Source organism: Rhipicephalus sanguineus, chromosome 3 (assembly GCF_013339695.2).
Source record: "Rhipicephalus sanguineus isolate Rsan-2018 chromosome 3, BIME_Rsan_1.4, whole genome shotgun sequence".
Lineage (NCBI taxonomy): Eukaryota > Metazoa > Arthropoda > Arachnida > Ixodida > Ixodidae > Rhipicephalus > Rhipicephalus sanguineus.
Window position 1 is genome coordinate 59125097 of NC_051178.1, and position 21038 is coordinate 59146134.

General features: G+C 47.6%; 1 protein-coding gene across 1 annotated transcript in view; it reads left to right on the top strand.

Annotated features, from left to right (window-relative positions):
• The window catches only part of LOC119386663 (coiled-coil domain-containing protein AGAP005037), a 481393-nt gene that overhangs the window by 273537 nt on the left and 186818 nt on the right, over positions 1–21038 (top strand). Inside the window, exon 4 of the mRNA XM_037653953.2 lies at positions 9060–9211. Within this exon, the coding sequence (XP_037509881.2) occupies positions 9060–9211 (152 nt within the window). The remainder of the gene's footprint in view (positions 1–9059; positions 9212–21038) is intronic.

Sequence of the window (21038 nt, forward strand, 5' to 3'; positions counted from 1 at the left end):
AGCTGCCCCGTGTATGAGGCGGCCCGGTTTGCGAGTTTGTAATATGCAGAGCGCTCAACGCATGGCAACGGCAGCGGCGCGCTATTGGCTGCGCGCACACAGGGACGCCGCTGCGGAGTTCCGCCTAGCAACGGCCGCGCCGCGCTCTCCTTCTCGGGGTGCCTTCCGCGGGAATTTAAACGGTGAACGCGGCCGTGGGCCCAAGGAGGGCTGGGCCCCGTAGAATTTTCGTCGCCGCTTGAAGTGAAGTGCTGCTGCTCTCGCGTTGACCGAATACGCCGTCGTCGCCGTATGGTTCGACTGTGCTTCGCGCATTTTGTTTTGTTATAACGGTGAACACGTTCGCCCATGAACATTTGTGTTGTCGCCACTGTCTTTTGTGCCTTGGCGCTGCAGCAAGACGCGATCGGCCGTTGTGTTCCACTGTGCGTTTCTTTTTTTCTTTTTTAACAGTGAACACGCTCGCCCTTGAATATCGATCTGTGCTGTCTGCTGTGTCTTTTGATCCATCGCGTTGTCGCAAGACATAATCGTTGTTGTGTTGGACTGATTGCTTTTGTTTATTTTTTTAACGCTGAGAACACGCTTTCACGTGAATATATGTGTTGTCGCCAGTGTTTTTGTGATCTCGCGTTGTCGCAAGACGTGATCACCGTGGGTTCGAGTGTGCCTTGTGTTTTCTTATTATTTTTTTTTCGCGGCTGATCTTGATAACGCATTTCGCAGCCCTGCAACGCCGGTGTTGTACGGCCATGACCACGGAAAGCAGCGCATGTGAGACGTCGGCGCGCCGCGCGATCGAATGCGTTGAAGACAATGACAGTTCATCGCCTGACGTTGACGTGCCGCTGCCGTTGCCATGCGTTGAGCGCTCTGCATATTACAAACTCGCGACGTGGTTCGGGCGAACATCACTGATGAACAAGACGCCTGCAGCTGTGTAAAGATTACGGCTTGAAGACAAACACATCGTGGGTTGTAGACTTCGTGAAGTCAACAGCAAGGTGTGAAAGGTAATACAAAAATGGTGTTTCATAACTTCAAAATTAACTTGCGGCATCTTCTGTGGTGATTTAAATTCATGCTTTGGGGATAATGTCCAATGAAGAGCCGTCTCAATGAGGTCGTATTATGTGTGCACTTGAGCCGTCTCAATTAGGTCGTATTAGCTGTGCTCGTTATACTGCCCTAATTGAATTTTGTTTTTATTTCTTTTTTAGTAAATTTGCAATGTCAATCTGGCTCCCAATCTCTTGCCGATGCAACCTTGGGTCTCTTGCTGGTTATTGTTTGTAATTTATCTATATTCTTTCAGTCGCGGTGCTGGCAATTCTTTCCAATGAGCTTCAGTCAATACTTCTAAGGTGTTATGCATGCCCAGGTGCGTTAATCTCTCTATGCTCGGTGCTTCGGGCAAGCCTAGGGCCTGCTTAAAAGCTTTCCTTACGAAAATATTGATTTTGTCCTTTTCTGTCTTGTTCCATTAAGCCTAAGAATGCTAGCCTCCCATTCCGTGATATACTTGTTTGTTGATTCTCCTGATCAGCCAGTTGCCTTAGTGACCTTAGTCACTATTTTTATAAGAGTATTGCTGTTAGTTCGCTTCGACTCAATGTTGAGTACAAGGAACCTAACGTGTTCAATGATGGGGACTTTTTCGTGCAAGTCTGTATCTCCTCGCACTCTCTCTCCTTAATGTATCTCTTGGGCCACCTCCTGTAAGTATGGGCCTGTAAAGTTCTGATTTCTCTGGTGAAAATTCAAGCCTAGTGCCTGTGAGGTAGACTTCCACTTTATCTACCACTTCCTGTAACTTCTGTTCTATTTACCCATCACTGCCTTGCGAGATCCATATGGCAACATCATCCGTGTATACGGAGCGATTGATTCCTTCGATGTCTTCACGTTTTTTCTGACAATCCTGTCATAATGAGATTAAGAGCATGAGCAATATCATGGAGCCCTGAGGTGTAACTAAGCTGTCCATGCCCTCACCTCAGACTCGAGTTCCCCCATGTTGAAGGTAACCTTCCTATACGTTAGGAAGTATGGGATATAATTGTATGATATTTCTCCTAGGTTTAAGTTGGTGACCTAAGTGAGGTTTAAGTTGGTGACCTAAGTGAAATGTGCAGGTTTGTGGAATACTTTCGTGAGATCCAACCATAATGTAGATCTGGTTCACATTGCGCTCTGATTGCTCTCATTATTTTCCCATCCTATGGTACCTACGCCATAACATATGAAAATAACTAGAAACACAGTACTTATGTGACTGCGGCACTTTTTCGATTTTGTTTTGCCAACCGCACGCCACGTATAAGGGGGGCCAATTAAGTGCACACATAATACGACCTAACTGGAACTGCTGATCCATTGGACATTATCCCCCAAGCATGAAGTTAAATTACCACAGAAGATTCGCAAGTTATTTTTGAAGTTATTGAAACACCATTTTGGTATTACCTTTCACACCTTCATGTTGACTTCACGAAGTCTACAACCCACGAGTGGTTTGTCTTCAAGCCGTAATCTTCTACACAGCCGCGGAAAAAAAAAAAAAACACAAGGCCACTCGAACCCACGGCGATCACGTCTTGCGACAACGCGAGATCGCAAAAACACTGGCGACAACCACATATATTCACGTGAAAGCGTGTTCAGCGTTAAAAAAAAAAAAAACAAAAGGACAATCAGACCAACACAACAACGATTATGTCTGCGCAACGCAAGGGCTCAAAGACACAGCAGGACAGCACAGATATCCAAGGGCGAGCGTGTTTCACTGTTAAAAAAAGAAAAAAGCGTAACGCACAGTGGAACACAACGGCCTGCTGATCGGTCGTTGCTGCAGCGGCCAAGGCACAAAAGACAGTGGCGACAACACAAATGTTTCATGGGCGCACGTGTTCACCCGTTTATAACAAAACAAACATGCACAATACACCGGTCGAACCTTACCGGCGACAGACGGCGTCTTCGGTCATGCCGCGAGAGCAGTAGCAGTATTCACAAGCGGCGACGAAAATTCCACGGGGCCGGCTGGGCCCGCGTTCACCGTTTTTAAATTCCCGCGGAAAGGCACCCCGAGAAGGAGAGCGGCGAATGCGTCGTGGCGGCCCGCCCTCTGATAGGCGGAACTCCCGCAGCGGGTCCCTGTGGCGCGGCAGCCAATAGCGCGCCGCTGCCGTTGCCATGCGTTTGATTTCGCTCTGTCATATTACAAACTCGCGCCCGGTTTCCCCTCAAGGCTGATACTTGCTTCTTCTTTTGCCTTGCTATCCTCCCAACCTTGTTCCAGAATAAGTTCACTTCAATGCAATTCAATAAGTGTGACGTGCGCGTCAGGATTTGATTGTGTCCCAGAGAGTATTCTAGCAGGGGAGGCTGTTTGAGAGCATAGTTAAATGACTACGGCTTCATAGAAACTACGTGCGGTTGCTGCAACGACAGTTTCATTCACAAAAGCGTCTCCTGCTCAGCTGTTGATTCCCTGCGACCACATCTGACCCGCCGCAAGGTACTGACGCGCTGATGGTTTTGAAGGCGCTGATTCTAGCAACGAATTGAGTCACGGTACCTTCAATTGCATGGACACCTAGAGTGAGATTTCCAGTCATTGTAAAATCTCACGCCCACAAGAGCGTTTCGTTCTTTTCTTACTGAGGGTACAATCGTTTCGCGCCATTCACGCAAACACTGCCGCCTTTCGTCTTTTCTCGTCCCCAAAGCCTGCATCACTGCACGGAAAACGAGCCAGACAGACGGGTCAGGTCCATCTTTCTCGCGGCCACGCGGGAAGGGTTCGGGCGCTCGGCCGTCGCAGGGGCCTGCGGGCTATTTTAGGGAACGGACCCGAGGATGGGCAGCGAAAAGAAAGATAAAAGAGTGCAAGGGCCCAGACCTGGAACTCTCAAACAGATTCCCCTTCTCGTTCACCCCACCCCTTTTGGCTCCAGCTGTCCTGGGCCGCGTAGGCGCGTCGCGTAACCCACCGCTCTTCCTCTTCTGAGAACTTTCTCTCTCTCTCTCTCCATTTCGTTATAGAGGTGCATGGGCCTCTGAACAAGTGGCTGGCTTCTCGTCTTCTTCATTCGGAGGGAGGCTAGCGCCCGCGACTGACTTCCGGGCCCCTCGTGGCCGCTCGTCCACTTGTCCCCAGTGACAGGGGAAATTTATATACCGCGCTTAGGAGGGCTGCATCAGCAGTTGTTGCGTCGTTGTTACGTCTGCGCCGACTTGGAAGCTTGCGGCTCTTCCCTCTATTCTCCCTCCCTCCCTCTCTCCGCCCATTCTTCATCCCCAACCTTTACAGGCGTTACGTTTGTCGCTAAGGCAGTGTCGGTCAGACATTCGAAACTGAAGCCTCATGTTCTTCATGAGTGCTTATTCTGATCCTACTATTTCTGTGGTTTTAAAGAACGGCGTCATTGACGGCGGGTCATGCAATGCAAGAAAGACACTACACTCTGCCTGCATCTTTCTTCTCCGGCTGGTATCCAGTTATTTTAACTCCTTCATGTAAATTTTAATAAACGTTGTACCTACTCACCCACACTTCCACTTTAGAACGTTTATAAATGAACACGTGTGGCACTCAAAGAGGGCTGAATATTTTTGAACACGGGTTTCGCTGCAGCCAACGTTTCGGCTCGTTGTCTCGCCTTCTTCAGGGCATCAACGGCCTACATTAGCGCATGTAAGTGTAAACCTTCGCTCTAGCGACACCACCTGTTCCATAATGATTCATATTTTCAAGCATCCGTCTTCTCCTGAACTTGTGCCTGGTTTGGATTATTCACGGAGCTTGAATCACGGCCTACGAGATGCGCTCGAAGAGCTCCTTGCCGGTGTGACATTCGGGCGAAAGTCTATTTGAATTAAGGAGCTTTCTCCACAGTGCTAGCCACAACATCCTTATAGCATGTTTTCCTACACAACACTTACGTCAATACTCATGAATTTTCAGAAGTGAATTCTATTTATGAAACAGAGACATTTCCTACAGTCGCGGAAGTTTAACTGGACGACGGTTTCGGACGGAGTGTCGTTAATTTTCGGACCCAAAGCCGTAATTTGATCAGTTAGCAATTTGTGAAGCTTCGTGACCTCATTAAGCTCCAACCGGCGCTCCAACACGAGGTCCTGCCTTGCTGCCTTATAAATAAGAGGCCTTAAACGAAAACGATAAAAAATTACGAAATCAATGCGAACGTCGTCACATTGTCTTCTCGTCCTTGTCGTCTTTTGTCTTTTTTTTTTCGCCGCTCGGTTCCCTGTCAGGATGGAAGGCAACCTATAGATAAGAACAAGGTTCTGCCTTCGAGTAATTATCATCCCTTCCGCGCCGTGAGCGCCTGAAATCTTATTTTTCTTACACGAAGAAGTCATTTGCGATAGCCCATTGCTGGCTTATATGCTTAAACGGAAGTCATTATTTTTAACGCCTGCGTCTCGGTATAGACTAAATATTATTAAAAAAGGCGTTTTTCCTTACTTTTTTATGTCAATCCGCAAAACAAGAATTTATAAAGAGGAAAAAGAGGAAAAATAAGTATAAGAGAACAAAAGGAAAATTTAAAGCAGCTTTCCGAAACATCCACGTTAATGCGAACCTTGAAATCGTGGACATTTTCTCCATATGGTCAGTAAAGGAAATCGGCAAACGCTGCCGTTGTTTTTCATGAACGTGAACGCATATCAGCGTAAATTAAGGACGCAAAAAAAAGCTCAAAGGGTCCCTTGTGCCCTAGACGACTCGAAGGCGAAAGCCGTCTTCTTCTTTTTCTTCTCTGTCGATGTATTTATCCTACCCCGACACCCTCCGAAAGCTTCCTTCATCTAACGTGGTTTTGCACTATCTCCAGGATTTGAGGCATTGCAAGCTTTCTGCACCTCGCGCGGCCAGCGGTTACAACGGCCTCCCATTAGGGTGCCCTGTCAATAACTCCTCAGGGTCTAATAAAGTTCGTTGTCTGTCTGTCTCACCTGATTTTTCACTGCCCCCGTGACCTCCCCACTTTTGACCAAGTGGCGATGCCATGTGATGACGTCAAAAATTTGGGCGATATGTGACGTCATCACGTGACGCTAACTTTTGCATCACTCGTGTCGATGCCGACGGTCAGTTTTCGCGTTTGATGAGGCGCATCTCAGGCGTTCGCCTTAATAAAGCAATTGATGACCGGTAGTACAAATGACATGTAGCTGTAGATTACTGCGTGGAACGTTTCGGCATTTTCGTTTATTCAGTTCGAGTGTCGGAATGAGCGATTGCGAACATTTCCAGCGGCATCCGTTCGACGCGCCCAATAATAATGACTCCTTTAATTAGAGTCATACTCTATGGCTCAGTTTTTCAGTGTCTGAAGACTCTACAATGCGAAAAAATGTCGACAGTCATGCGTCCTTGCTTTTCAGGACAAGGTTGAAACTTTTGGGCCCTAATCAGTGGCACGTAGGGAACGAGAAAACGCGAGAACTTTGTGTAATAGGGCTAAGCGGGGTGCAGGAATCTACTTTTAGGTTTAACCATTGAAGTGCCTACGCTCCGCCACACAGAACGCGCGACCTGACACCCATCTTCGTGTGCACTTGCTTTTTATACTACGAGCTACACTGCTCGCAAGAATCTGGCAGGGTGCTGCAACTGTAAACACAATCGCAATAGAGAGTTTTAGTGCCAGGGGTCCGCAGCCGTTGGGTATCGGCAGTCTTCTGTTCCATTGCTTGCTCTCTCCCCGCTTTCTTCTGTTCGCCAGCTACACGTGAGTGTAGTACAACGGAACGCGAGCCACATGTGGGTCCCGGCACAAAAACTTTTTAATAAATGTTACCCGATAGAACGTTACAATATCACCTATCTCGCTTTGTCTGTGATGCAGCCTCCAGAAAAACAAGATGCTCCAGATTTCTGATGGGTCGTGGTTATGTTTTACGTCTTGCGTTTTCTTTGAGTTTCAGCGCGCTTGGCGTTGCGTGTCTTCTGGAAGAGCCACGTCACAGAAACACAGAAAGCTGTAATTCTAAAACTAATTTCGCGTATGTTTCAAAACACTCGCGGGAATGGGCGAGACCTACGAGATTAGCCCTGCTTTGAAAATACGAGATGCCGAGGGCAGATCAGTTTCGTTATTCCAAGCTTAGTGCTGTCAGTGTTCAGAAATTACTCTTCCTCCACCCTCTCCTTGCCACACCCACTCACCGTGAATCCGCTTACCCGGCCGGTTCGTCATTCTGCAGAGGAGGAACGCCGGTTGCGAGAACAAACGGATGGCGACGAACACTACAGTTTATAGCAGGTGATGCTAGTGTATAATCTTTTAGAAAAAGAGAAATTGATTTCGGTAAAAGCTTTCGGTGTTCTAACAACGAGCGCAAGCGCTTCCCCTTTCTAATGCCAGGCGATTTTCAATGGCGGTAGCCTTGCAAAGCATCGCCTTGTGCTTCACTCGTTGCGACGCTTGTTCGTGCAATTGAAATAAACAATACAATTAGTAAAATGATAAGCATTGTGCTTCATTCGTGGTAACTTGTTTTGTGACATGAAATGATTTGTTACTACTGCAGTTTGTATGTGTAGGGTTGTATTTCACATATTCCCAATTTTGTATACAACATTCTATCATTTGCACATTTTGTTTACCGTACAATCACGTCATACTTATTTTTGTTTGCTACACCAGGTTTGAAAGATGTTTTCGATCATGGTTCTGTTATGCGGTGTATTCGCGGCAAAATATTTCAAATTACTGTTGTATATCGTAGTGAAATGAAATATTCAGAGATATAGTCGACGTTTTTGAATGTCTTTGCTGGCGCCGCTTTTTTGTATCATTTTTGGTGTTCTCCACAAGAAGAGTTTGGTGCGTTGACTAAGCTTTTCTTCTGGAAGAATAACGCATTGCGGTTGGAGTTGCATGAATTGACTTGTATAGGGCATGTTCTGATGCGGCCTGCTCTTTGTAAAGAAGGTCAGTGCAGGCATGTTGTGTCAGATTTGAAAAGTGGATGTGAACGATCTCGCCGCACGCGATTGGTCGATCACGTCACGAGCGAGTGACGCAAGCGCGAGTCCCAACCAATCGTGTACGGTAACAATATTCGTTCCTTTTGAGAAAGGGTACAAATAGCCGCCCAATGCGAAGTGAGGCAAGATATTGCCTTAAGCCGTGGCCTGCTCTCATTCTTTAGCTTATGATAAAATGTGGACAAAAAGAAATATTCGCATTAGTAACGACCATTAAGTCGTTTCCGGAGATAATAACGTGTTGCTGTTGCAGCGTGCTGGTGAGCTACTCAATCGTATGAATAACACTGGCAAATTGTATGGCAAGAGCTCTCACTAATCTAAAGATTATTTAAAGACAAATTAAAACAGTTGCATGAATTATGTATGATATCCGAGTAATATGTTTAGATCTCACAAATAAGGCACAAAATTTCGCAAGATATATGTGCAGTTATAACAGCGGATGCTACACATAAGGCTTTTTCTTATGGCTTAGCCGCAATGTCAGAAAGTGAGGCATGAAACCTCTTAAGGGAAAGAAATCCGGTCACATGTCCTTTTATCAGACTGTAGAGGTGAATATTCGTGAACAAGGGTCATCGCTGGAGCCAACGCTGTGACAAGTGGTCTTGTCTTCTACGAGGCAGCAACACGGCAGTCGCTGCCTTGAAGAAGACAAGACCACTTCTCGGAACGTCGGCTCCAGCGATGCCCCGTGTTCAAGAATTATCAGACCGTATACGTGCGGTATACAGAAATTGAGGAACCAATACGCTAAAGACGATCTTGATGTACATACTCGATAGCGGCCATGGTTTATTGTTAATTTGTTCTAACTCCCCAAACGGAAAAGAAAGCTCGGTATGCCCCATCACTGGCATATGTAATAATCCGGGATGATTAACACGCATGGCAGCACTCAAGTATGTTCGTGTGGGATCACTGGAAATGTGAGTCATGAACGTATTGGGTTTAGTTGACAGGTGTCCCTTCACTTGTCTGTTGGAAATACCCTTCTCTAATCCGCAGTTTCCCTTTTTCTTAACAGCAGCGGGCAGCAAAGGACCGGCTGACTGGTCAGGCGGTGGCGGTGGCGGCGTGGTCGCCGGCCACACCGTGCGCAGGCCCGTGCCCAGGAGGCAGCACTCGCTGCCGGAGACGCAGGAGCAGCAGCTACAGAGATCCATCATGGAGCTGCAGGTGAGACGTAACACAATGCACGAGTTTTATGCAAGTGGCGAATTGTATCTCCCTCTGTGATCAACGCATTGTCCTTCGTTGACAATGCGCTTTGACAATATGAAACCGAAACCGAGTTGAGCTATCTACGCCAGCTCCCACCTTCAATTCTCTTATATTACTCCAGGTGGGTAAACTAGAAGGAACCAAAAGCATATGTTTAAAGATGATAGCCAGTGCCCGCAACGCGCCGAAAATGTCACGGTTTTTATCTGTCCGCTTCTCTTCTCTGCAGCGGTTTTACGCCGGTGTCATTCTGCGAGTTTGCGCGCGATGTTTGGCCCCGCTTTGGAATATAGCTATAAAAACACGCGACAGCTGTAGATCACGTTGCCATACCGCAGCTGAAGGGCTCAGATGTCCCCAACGAAACGCATATACATTGTACCGCTCCAGCATATGCTGCAACGCTGAAAACGACGCCGAAGCGTGGACGTCCGGTGTTTGTCGCGCTCGTCTGCGTGTAGGGAGCCTACGTATACGTACGGCTGTGCCTTGCAAGCGCAAGCGTGCTTAGTAGGCGCCCTATTTGCAAGACTGAGATGAAGCACGTGCTTTTGTGGACGCGGTAAAATTTGACATGGTAGGTGTTCTCTGCAAGCCAGTTGACTGGGAACGGCCTCGTGGTTCACTACGCAAGCGCCACGGACGCAACACCGGATGTTTCGATCTATAGAACGATTTCATTTGTGGTTGGTATACTTTGCCGACACCATGCTTTTGACATTTGACGTAGGTTTTTTTTTTTTTTAACAATCACATTTCGCGTTTGAAGCTAGCAGGATTCAAGGTACTCTATTAATCTTTGAAAGCGGTCTCGCGACAAAGCGGGCCCCCGTCCATGACACGTTCAGGAGGCTTGACCTCCCCGTCCTGTCGTGGGAGTAGCGGGCGGACATGTCATGCGTCCTGTGCAGTACAATAAATAAAGTTCTTAAGAACTACAACAAGGTATTTTACGTTACTTGCTTAACTCAATCGTTCGTGATCGGAGTCGCTCGTCTCCCATCCGTTAGAAGAAAACGTGTATGATTCAGAGCACAATATTTACGTAATCCGCGATCAGGGAGGTGTACGCAGTTGTCTTTAAAATGATGCTTAGGTGTTTAGAACAAATTCTTAACAATTTAGGGTACTGCACGCACCCTACTATGGGTAGTTTCGCGCAGGGAAGTTTATTGCATACTAGTAAGAACAGTTCAGGTGAGTACAGCTGCACCGGTTAACAAAAAAAAAAATCGCTTTACCGGCACGTGCAAACAAGAAGGCACAGGTACGATGTAACTTATGGCACCCAGACACTATCACAGATGGCGGATCTGTGATACAAGAGAACAAAAAGTTTGCGCAGATGCACACACATCAGTTGGGAAGAAACGCTACATTTGTGCTCAAAACATACAGTGATCACGCCTGTCGCCGCCTCAAGACGGCTTTATAAGCTTCGCTTGAATGCGTAAAAAAACAACAACGGAACGAAGTTAATCATTTCCGTAGGCTGCCTCTGAAGTACAAGTTCGGAAGTGGCTTGTATTTGAAGTTTTTTGGTCGGTAAAACAAAATAAATGATGCCATACTGGCATATTTCTTCGCCGAAGCTCTCCTTTCATAATTTCTTTTATTTACATTGCAGTATAGGCGTTCCCGAAATGCTACACTGTCGATCAGATGTGTATCGTTCTTGTTCTGCGCTAAAAAATGTAACAGGGGGACGACATGGGAACACAGACGTGCGCACGTCTGTGCGCACGTCTGTGTTCCCGTGTCGTCCCCCTGTTACATTTTTTAGCGCAGAGCAAGAGCGATGTAGTACCAACTAGCCCCCATTGAATCCTTATTCAGATGTGTATCTTTGAATATGTAGAATGCCTCATTCCCGCCACGTTGCGTTCTCTCTGCGGTTATTTAAATTAGAGTGTACTAGAAGTGTTTCTATAGTACTGCTTTTTGAACGAAGAAACAGCGCTAGTCCTTGTTCTAGCGCTGTTTCTTCGTTCAAAAAGCAGGATGTACCAACCAGCCCATTTCAAGACGTTAACACATGTTTCTAGTACATTCTACTTAAATGCGTGCATTTTTCTTATATTCATGTCTGCGTGGGATTTAGTTGTTCTTGTGGCTTTATTGTCTAGACGCTTTATGCGTTCTACTTAGCCTCTATATGGAAGCAATTACCTAATTCTAAATTTAAATACGCTTATACGTGGTCATCTTGTAAATCAACTGATTTGTTTAATATAATCAATTTACAAAGTATGCAAGGCCGTATGAAGCCAGAAGGACGAACACTGGGGCAAATCCATCTCCTGACAAACTTTCGCAGCTGGCCTAACCGGGAGCGACATTTCTGTCTAATAATTATTGTAAGACACTAAATGTAGTTCGCTGTCAATGGGATTAAGGCGCGAAAGTATCGCGGCGTGACGGTTGTTTGCCGCTCTCAGAATGCGGCCCTGTGTGTTTCCATGGCGACGGAGCTCAAAAGCACCCGTATTTTCAGCCCGTCCGTGCAGTGGGGATTTGATCCCGAGTTCTCAGCTCAACTCATCTCTACAATAAGGTCTGCTCCACACAACTGCGGGCGGTGCCCAGACCGCTAGGTATACCAGCGCGGTGTACGTGGTATACATATATTTCTGCGAAGCTTCCGAGGAAATTTCCATCTTGGGTGTGTCGTTAAGGGGCGTCGGCGCTTGTAGCTTGCAGAAAAAAAAAGGCATGTGCAGCTTTAGGCGTTGTTGTGCCCTGACAGGATGGCGCAGCGCGTAAAGCGAAGCGCGCGCGCGCGCGCGCACACACACACACACACACACACACACACACACACACACACACACACACACACACACACACACACACACACACACACACACACACACACACACACACAAACACGTACGCGCGCGCGCGCGTGCGCGCACACACACAGACACACACACGTACATATCTAAGCACTTCAGGCCTATGTGCTACTTATTCTGGGGAACACATATCATTTCTCGATCATTCGTGTTCATTTATTTAGTCACGTAACGGTGTGGGGAAGCCCGCCGCTTACTTTTACGTTTTGCCAACATTTGCGATAAATAAACAAATAAATAGAAAGTATGGCGTTAACACTAGAAACAGAACCTAGACGTAGGCTCTGCGGCACAATCCTCCGACGTCCTGTCAGTTTCTTGCTTTCTTTCTTATACTCTGGTTTTGACACGTCACTCAATTTGTTGTTATGATTTCTAACGCGTCACTTAATCCACCTCAATTTACCAACAAAGCCGGCTCAGGTGCACATTAAACTGCCCAGGCTTTCCTCTGCTGTCTGGTCGATGCGTAAAGTGCACTTGGTTCCGGTAAGACCATTCTGATTCCGAATGTTTACGTGTGATCAGCTTATTGAAAGAGGAAAAGAAGCTTGCCTTATGACGAGCAAACTTTAAGCAAAATGTGCGAAGCATAAACAGTGGCGGAGCAACAATCATACTGAAACGCGTTGTCAGAAAAAAGCAAAATACAGCTGAGTTCGCACATATTTACCTCTATCGGTGCTATGAAGCCGTGCTGCCCTCAGCGTATTCCAGACAGCTTAAAATGGCGCTCCTTCTAATCTTTAGAGAGAGCCGCTCAGAAAAAATAGCCTCTAAAGAAAGCGTAATACTCCATAGCGCTCTGTCGCTTCTGTTGTGCATAAGTCCGGTAAGTTTTGCAAGATTCGCCATGATTCCCCATGATTAAGAGCGCCAGGTTTAACGTATAGGACTGGTTGTGAGAGTTACGTCTAAGCGGCTAATTAAGTACAAGGTCAGAAGTTTAGTTCACCACTATTTATAGGGACGCTGAGTTGATTAATCAAGGGGAGTTCATTCGCTGAACTGCAGATGGAGGACAGAGGGGAGGTGTCACAAGAAATGGCGCGCCTTCGTCTGTATTTGTAATTTGCTCGCGGCTCGACTAACTGAGCTCCCTCTAATTAACGAATGAGGATGGCGTCGTAAGGCTGCAGTTGCACGCGTAGCCTCGCGAGGTATGCCGGCAATTTTCGCGGCCGAGCGCCTCCTTTCGATAAATTTAGGAACTCGCTCGGGCGTCTTTTAAAAGCGCAGCAGAGGAATGTTGAACAAGACAATGCGCGCAACGTGTCGGAACAGTACACAAGCCGGCGTACGGCGAGCCATCCCGTGCATGACGACGGAGCCGCGTCTCCCAATCCCTGACCCTGTGGGATGAAAATGTCAATCCCTACCAAGTGAAGGCTAGGTTCTCGCCATTCACGTGATGCAAGTAGCCCCAACGACCCAAAAGGAGTGCTTTACCGAACGTTTGAAGAAACTTTCAGGGTCAGTCGAGACACGTCCCTTCTGAACACGTCCACGGCTCAAAGTAACACGATGTCACGAATTGAGAGTCAACACGCTGGAGTGACTGAATCATGGACATTGCGTATAGTGGGGACAGGGGAGACAACAGCCCGTCCTGTCCCCCCTTGTGGGCGCCAAGCCAGCCCCATATATTTACCTAATCAGACTTGTCCCGTCATTCTTTAATGTCAGGCTTTTGGCCACACAGGTTATTGACCATAATGGTGGCCGAGGACCTCTGATGTTGCATTCCAAGAACTGTTTGCCTCCCGCGTTTGCCCTCGGAGAGCCGGGGACTACATGCAGGCTGTTGTGAGAAACATATTATCGCTTCCACTTTCGTTTTTTGCATTCGTTGCAAGGCTTGTTGTCTTTCGGGCTCATCCAACAGAAGTGTGTGTGGGAAGGAGAGGGGGGGGGGGGGCGAAGTTTGGACGAAACTTCGCTCCTCCTAATGAAGGAGAGCCATGCGCACGCGTATGGGCTTAATTAAATATCTTGGAACTATAAGCAGTTTCCAGGGGCGTAGCCAAGGGGGGGGGGTTGGGGGGGGTTCAAACCCCCCCCCGAAATTTTTCAATTTTGCTTGCGTATATATACACGCGCACATACAAACGCACGCACGAACATAAATAAAGTATGGTTGAACCCCCCCCGAAAAAAATTTCTGGCTACGCCCCTGGCAGTTTCATAACATGCAGCAAATAATGCTCGAAATCGCGCTGCGTAATATAGAAGTCACGCATGATGGCGTCGCGTCAAGTTAGATTTTGCATAGCCATGGTCGTGAGTGCGCCGACTCCGTGCAGAGGCGTTCGAGCAGGGAAGTGTCCTTTCTTTTTTTCAAACAGGGCTAGTGAGGTGACAACCGTAAAAAAAAAAAAATGATACGTTCCAGAGAATAGCATTGGGAATATGTGCTGCCCAGTCTGCACCTATTTCTATTATATGATTATCTATTATGATTATCTGTTATTATCTATATATGAGACGTAAGTCACGTAACAACTTGAGCTGGGCGAGTTGGTATGTATCCACTATTTTAACAACAACAAAAAAAAAGAAAACTCAAACATACGAGGGTGCCTGGGCAGAACTTCGTGATTAGCCAGCAGCTGTGCGTTGTTACACATTTGCTCTTTCGTCATCTAGAACACGTGAGATCGTTTCTTTGAAATAAACATTTTCTGTCGCATTCTACTAATTCTGCTTCAGTTCGAAGTAAGCAGTCGGTTATGTTTCGTCGGCATCTTCTCGGGCTGCCTCTTGTGTGTGTGCGGGTGGGGGGGGAGGCGGGCGTGTTCTGGTTCGCCTTCCTATCTCTTTTTTAATACACCTTTCTCACGCTTTTATAGACTGCGTAGGTTTCGTTTGCTGTGCTAAGTGTGCTGCTTTTTTTTTTCAGATTCTCTCCGTTTCTGTCTCCGCGCATTTGACCACGCTCTCGCGCCGACATAGCGGCGTTGTTCGAGAACAGTTATATTTTGCTTGTTGTTAACTGGTCACTCTATTCCAGCACGGTAACTTCATCGTAAATCACGTTGATGAGCTTGTTTTGTTCCGTCATAGCGCTTCCACTACCGCCCCCCCCCCCCCCATCCAGCATCCCTACCCTCCCACACTTACACACAGCAGCTGCTACATATTCCCCTTCACTGCGCCTCGTAAAGTGGCGCCCTCTCCATGATCGTCGAGACAGCTGGTCATTGACCTTCTTTTTGTCTTCTGCCTTGTTGTTCGCTTTATGCGGGCCATATCGACCTAGCGGGAGCAACTTTGCTGGCAGAACTCCCGATTGATTCGTGCTCGAACGACCGACCGAACAATACTATAGGTGGCGCTGCATGTTTCGAGAGAAGAGTGATGGTACTAGCGCCAGCGTTCGCGAATGCTGTTCAGTGCATGATATCAGAGGTCTTGCCGGAGGTGGAGGTCAGCGAAACGTCAGTGGGCAGTGCCGGCCCACAGAAAAGCCGCAATTCAGGCAATATCGGGTGATATGGGTTGGGATTCTAGTGAAGGTTCAAGAATCGCAGCACAAAATTAGCTCTGGAGAAAAAAAGACTCGGGATCGTGGGTGAATGGGAATCGGCGGCTAAAGTTGCGCAGGTATCTGTACATCAAGTGCGTTGACGTGGAACGCAGGACGAGGTTAAGAAAATTGACATTCATGTGTGTAACCGTGTGTAAATGAAAGTGTGAATACACAGTGGGAGCACTCAGATAGAGTGGCGATGGATCGGATGCAGAGCATTAAAAAAAAAGACAAATACTTACAAATGCAGCAAATGGAAGCCACAATGTTTCATAATATTCGTAAGACAAATGACATCGCTTTTCTATTTGAGGTTACAGTATCGTGCATGAAGACAAAAACGTGCCCAATCAAATATCTGCAACTCGATGAAGCAGTTGACTTCCGCAAATGGATTTCAGAACTTCTGTTACCTGTGAAAAGCAGTAGCTGCACAGCACGTTGTAATGGAATGCCAGGATATTACCCACAGAGACCAGTAGGAGGCATCCACCTTTCGGAGACCTATCACTAATTCTCAGTCTGACCTGATTCTAAGTGATTCGAAAACAGCCATTCGAAATCTGGCGAGGGGCAGAATATCGGTCACCGCCGCACGACTGCTGCACCGAGCCGCGGGGCGAGAAATTCGAGAAATAGAAATTGTCTGGGTACCAGCACACTCTGGAAACCCTGGGAACGAGGCGGCTCACCTGAATGCTCGAGGTTTCGTCAGCCGGGCAGGTGAGCCGCCCGTTCCGGGGAGATCCGCAAGAGATGGGCTGGTGTCCTTTCACGACATCACCAATCATTATAAACTAGAGCGTAGGCTTTATCCGCCCCCGCACAAGCGGTTGACCAAGGCACAGGAATGCGTCTGGAGAAAACTGCAGACGCGATCTTTTCCCAACCCATACGTGTTGAGCAAAATATACCCGGAGGAAATTAAGCCACAATGCAAATGGTGCCAGGCAGTGGCAAGTTATGACCATATACTATTGGAATGTAGCATGGTGCCGCCACCGCGCGGATATTATGCGTGATCCCTCTCTCGAGCAGTGGGAGGCCGTGTTGACCAGCTCAGACCCAGTCGTCCAGACAAAGGTCGTGGAGTGGGCCACACAGGTCGCCGTCAACCTTGGGTTGATGGCCATCTAACATGGAATCGTCCCCAACTGTTTTCTGACGAAATAAAGTTTTTCCATCCATCCATAGGCTGATATTGAAAGCCGATTGTAGCATTAGCTGGTGCACTAGTGTAGCCCGGACTTTATTTCAGCATGCTTTTGAATGCCTATATTGTGCTTTTTCGCGTGTGCATACATTTATTGAAAGTGCAAAGTGTAAAACCACCCCGCTTATCCTCTTACCCTCTTCTGGCTACGAGTATGTGGTCAACAACTGAGGTAAGGAAGAGACGCTTAGAGTATTGGTGGAAAAGAGAAAGGGCGTAAATTGCATAGCCGGAGTCATTGGAGGCGTTGGTAACAGTACACTATGAAATATAAAGATTTGAATGAAGAAAGAAAATATGCGAAAGAGGTAACCGCAATAATGAGACTGCAATGAATGTAGTGAAACGCGGCCACAATTAAACACAAAATGGAAGTTCAGGGGAAAATGGAGGCTTGAAGCGATGAGAGATCGTTGAGCAGGGAATGTCGCTGGAGCCAACGTTTCGACAAGCGGTTTTGTCTCCGTTAAAGGCCAACTCCGGCGATTTTTCGAGGTCAATGGATCTCAATAAAATTCGCTGGGTACGTTCATTTTCATGTTCCCGTTATTTATGCCAAATTACAAGCTGGAGACATACGTAGATTCATTACAAATGAGCTTTATTAATTGCCCCGACTCTCCCCACCTCGCTTCCCAGAATTATTGGCAACATTGTTTGCGTGACGTCATTTTTGTTAAAGCGGAAGCGACGGAACCGAGGGGCCACTAGAGCGTCTGCTATCCGCAAGGCAACAATCGCGTGTGTTTGGCGAGCGCTTCGTTGGCCGGGCGTGTGAATTTCCGTTCCTTGTGGTAATGCGTGCGATGGGTGGCAAGTGGTGTTGCGTTGTGGGCTCCACACGATTCCCCGTTGGCAGTCACGAAACACATGCACCTAACGATTACCCTGCGTCTTTATATTAGAGCTAGCAATGCCGGTTTACCGCACGGAAAGTGCGGTAATGTATACCGTACCGGCTAAAGAATGCACATGCGTGAACATTACCGTCCGGAAACACTTTCCGTAACATGTATACAGGGTGCACCGGGCCTAGCGAAAGAACGTAGCCTAATCTTGTAACGTTGGTGCGAAGAGGTGGCTCGTACTTGGCTTATATTAAATTCCTTTTGCGCTACCACGTTTCACGTTGAAAGCCGCTATTGCCAAACTTATGCACTCTTCTCACAGCAATATTAAGAAGCTTTAGTTAGTCCGCAAACTTCTAAGCGATAGCCCGATCGCGGCCACACAGACTTGGGTTGTCTGGACAGGTGGCGCCATCTGGCGGTCTAACAGGTGTGTCCACTTCATCGAAGAGAGATGGAATGGCGATTTTGGTTGGCCTACAAATCCGTCCGAATCGCAGCTGTCATTTTCCGGCAGCTCGAGGAGCTTGTGCACGTAGCACGGTCAGTCACGCACAAGATATATTTCCGAGGGAGTCACTTTTCCCCTGAGCGTCTGCTCTTCGCAGCTTTCGTGTTACGCGCTGGCGGGACCGGCATGCCTTGCATTATTTCCAGTTTTTGCCTGCTTATACGTCACACGAATGCAGTATGCTCGGTTGGGTTTCGGTTTCGGTGTTGCGCTTTTTTGCTTATTTAAAATTATTCTCCAATTTGCCGAGTATTTCTGCTATCGGGCCCGTGACAGGAGCGTCTCGGGAACATAAAAGCACCATTACTTTGACACGGCCAAAAGTTCGCCGGAGTTGGCCTTTAAGGCAGTTACTGGCTTGAGGAAGACGAGTCCACTGTCGTCTTTTGTGACTGTCAAGCAGCCGCTAGAAACTACGCTAAAGGTCGAGTGTCGGCTGACGCGGTCAGAATATTGAAGCGCCGAAGCCATTCCATCCCGTACACTTGCTTGACGTGGGTTCCTGGCCACGATGGGCTAGATGGTAAGGAAGCGGCACATGCTGCTGCAGGCGATCATGCCTGCCGCGTCATCCCCTCCTACTACCGAGACGCCCTGCCTGTGTACGCAGGGACACCACCTCACCTACTCAGCGGGTCTTCAGCATCACAGGCTGGAACGCCAGATGTACCCACTACCTCACGCAAAACTCAACAGAGAAGAAAGCAATACACTAATAAGACTGCAAAGCAACCGTTACACCCACGCGATACTGATGCATAGAATATACCTATGCCGCAATGATACCTTTGCGAAAAGTGTGGTATACCGGACGTCTTGACGCGCCTGGTCCTAGAGTGACCATGTCAATTAGGCACAGACACGTCGCCCTCACCGAAAGACTACGACGGCAGAGAAGAAAGCGAAGACCTCAACGAAACGTGGGAGGCCAAGCTCGTCTCCGCGAACCTGGACCAATAACGACGCCTCGTCGCCAAGGAGGCAGCGAGGACCAGAGGGCTCGTGGAATGAGGAGACCTCCCACGCAGAGTGGAACCTGGGCTTGGCCCGGGGCACTGTTTAGGAATTAAAGGTCTACTCACTATCATCCTCATCCGTTCCGCTCTAATTTTAATACTTGTTCTTTCTGTTTATTTTGTTCCGAGTTCTAGCGCAGTTTGCCGTCACGCCATAGTAAACGTCCTCTGAGTTCGTGAGAGGCGCGGTGTAGTGAACGTCATGGGCGGCAGATGCATTCTCGCGTAATGACGTCGTAACTTATTCATTCACCGCGTAGACGTTAAGGTCGCCTTAGATGCGCAATTGCAAGGCAACTGCATTGCGGGCGCCCAATAGCCGCGAGGCAGCGTGGATTTGCATTCGTCGTCTCTGTCCGCATCAATATTCTATTTGCGCGTTCATCTGTCGCTGTGTATATCCGAGCAATCGCATTTTCCACGTGCAAGGAAGTAGATGTGTTGTTTCCTTTTTTTTCAGTTTTTTCTACTTCTAAGCTCGCTAACCATTACCCCGCCAATACGCACCGAAAGTTCCAATTAGATGAAAGAGCGCGGGAAAGCCAGCTTCATCACCACCACCACCACCACAATCATCATCATCATCATCATCATCATCATCATCATCATCATCAGCAGCAGCAGCAGCAGCAGCAGCAGCAGCAGCAGCAGCATGACTTATGTCCACCATAGGCCTCTTGCAATGATCTCCAGCGCACCCTGTCCTGCGACAGCTGGTGCCATTTAATGCTTCCAAGTTTCTTAATTTTGTAGCTCTACCTAACCCTTGGCCGCCCCCGTTCGCGCTTCCCATCTCGTGGCATCCATTCCGATCTTCTAACTGACCACCTGTTGCCTTTCTTGCTCATCGTAACGTAGCCTGTCCAGGTCCATCTTTTCCTATTAATATCTAATGATATCGGCTACCCTTGTTCTCTGATCCATTCCACTCTCTCCCTATCTCTTAGGGTTACGCCTGTCATTTTTCGTTCCATTGCACGCGGTGTAGTTCTTAGCTTCTTTTCGAGTTTCATTGTTCTCCAGATTTCTGCGCCATATTTTAGGAGTTCCATAACACAATGATTCTGTACTTTCCACTTTAGTGGAAGTAGTAAGTTACCGGTCCTGAGTTGAGAATCCCTACCCTATGCTAAGCAAACCATTCTTACTATTCGGTGGATTTCCTTAACATGTTTCCCCTGTTATTATCCAGCCTAGATAGACATACTGTTCTAGTGATCCATAATGAAAAAAGCGCAACTTGCACGGGCACTAAGAAAGAACACAGGACGGGCCGCTCCGTGCAAGTTGCGCTTTCTTCATTATGAACCCATACCAACATGCCCAATTGGCAGCTATCCTAATGATTCAAGGTTCCAGTTGTCTATCACGAATGATCGCTCTTTCGCCGGACCACGAGCATCGCTTTCCGCATATTCATATTCAACCCTACTTTGATGCTTTCTCAGTGTATTTGTTCAATCTTCTTTAGTAATTAGTCGCCGTTACTGCTGAATAATACGATGCCGCCTGCAAACTGCAGATTGCTAAGATATTCTCCGTTACTTTAGAGGGCCTGGCTGTCGTATGCTGTGATCGTATGCTGTCGTCGTAGCTTGGCGCAACGCAGACAAAGCATAGCCATCTGAGCGTGCGCTCGCGCCGAAGAGAAGTCTTCTTCCTCTTGTCCTTCGAGCGCCTTGATGATGATATTAATGCAGGCAGAACCGCATATAGCATAGCCAGCCGTGCTGGTGAAAAACTTTATTTTTGTGAAGGCCGAAAGGTAAAAAAATACTTAGAAAACTAAAAAGCAGCGTTGTGGGCGGCC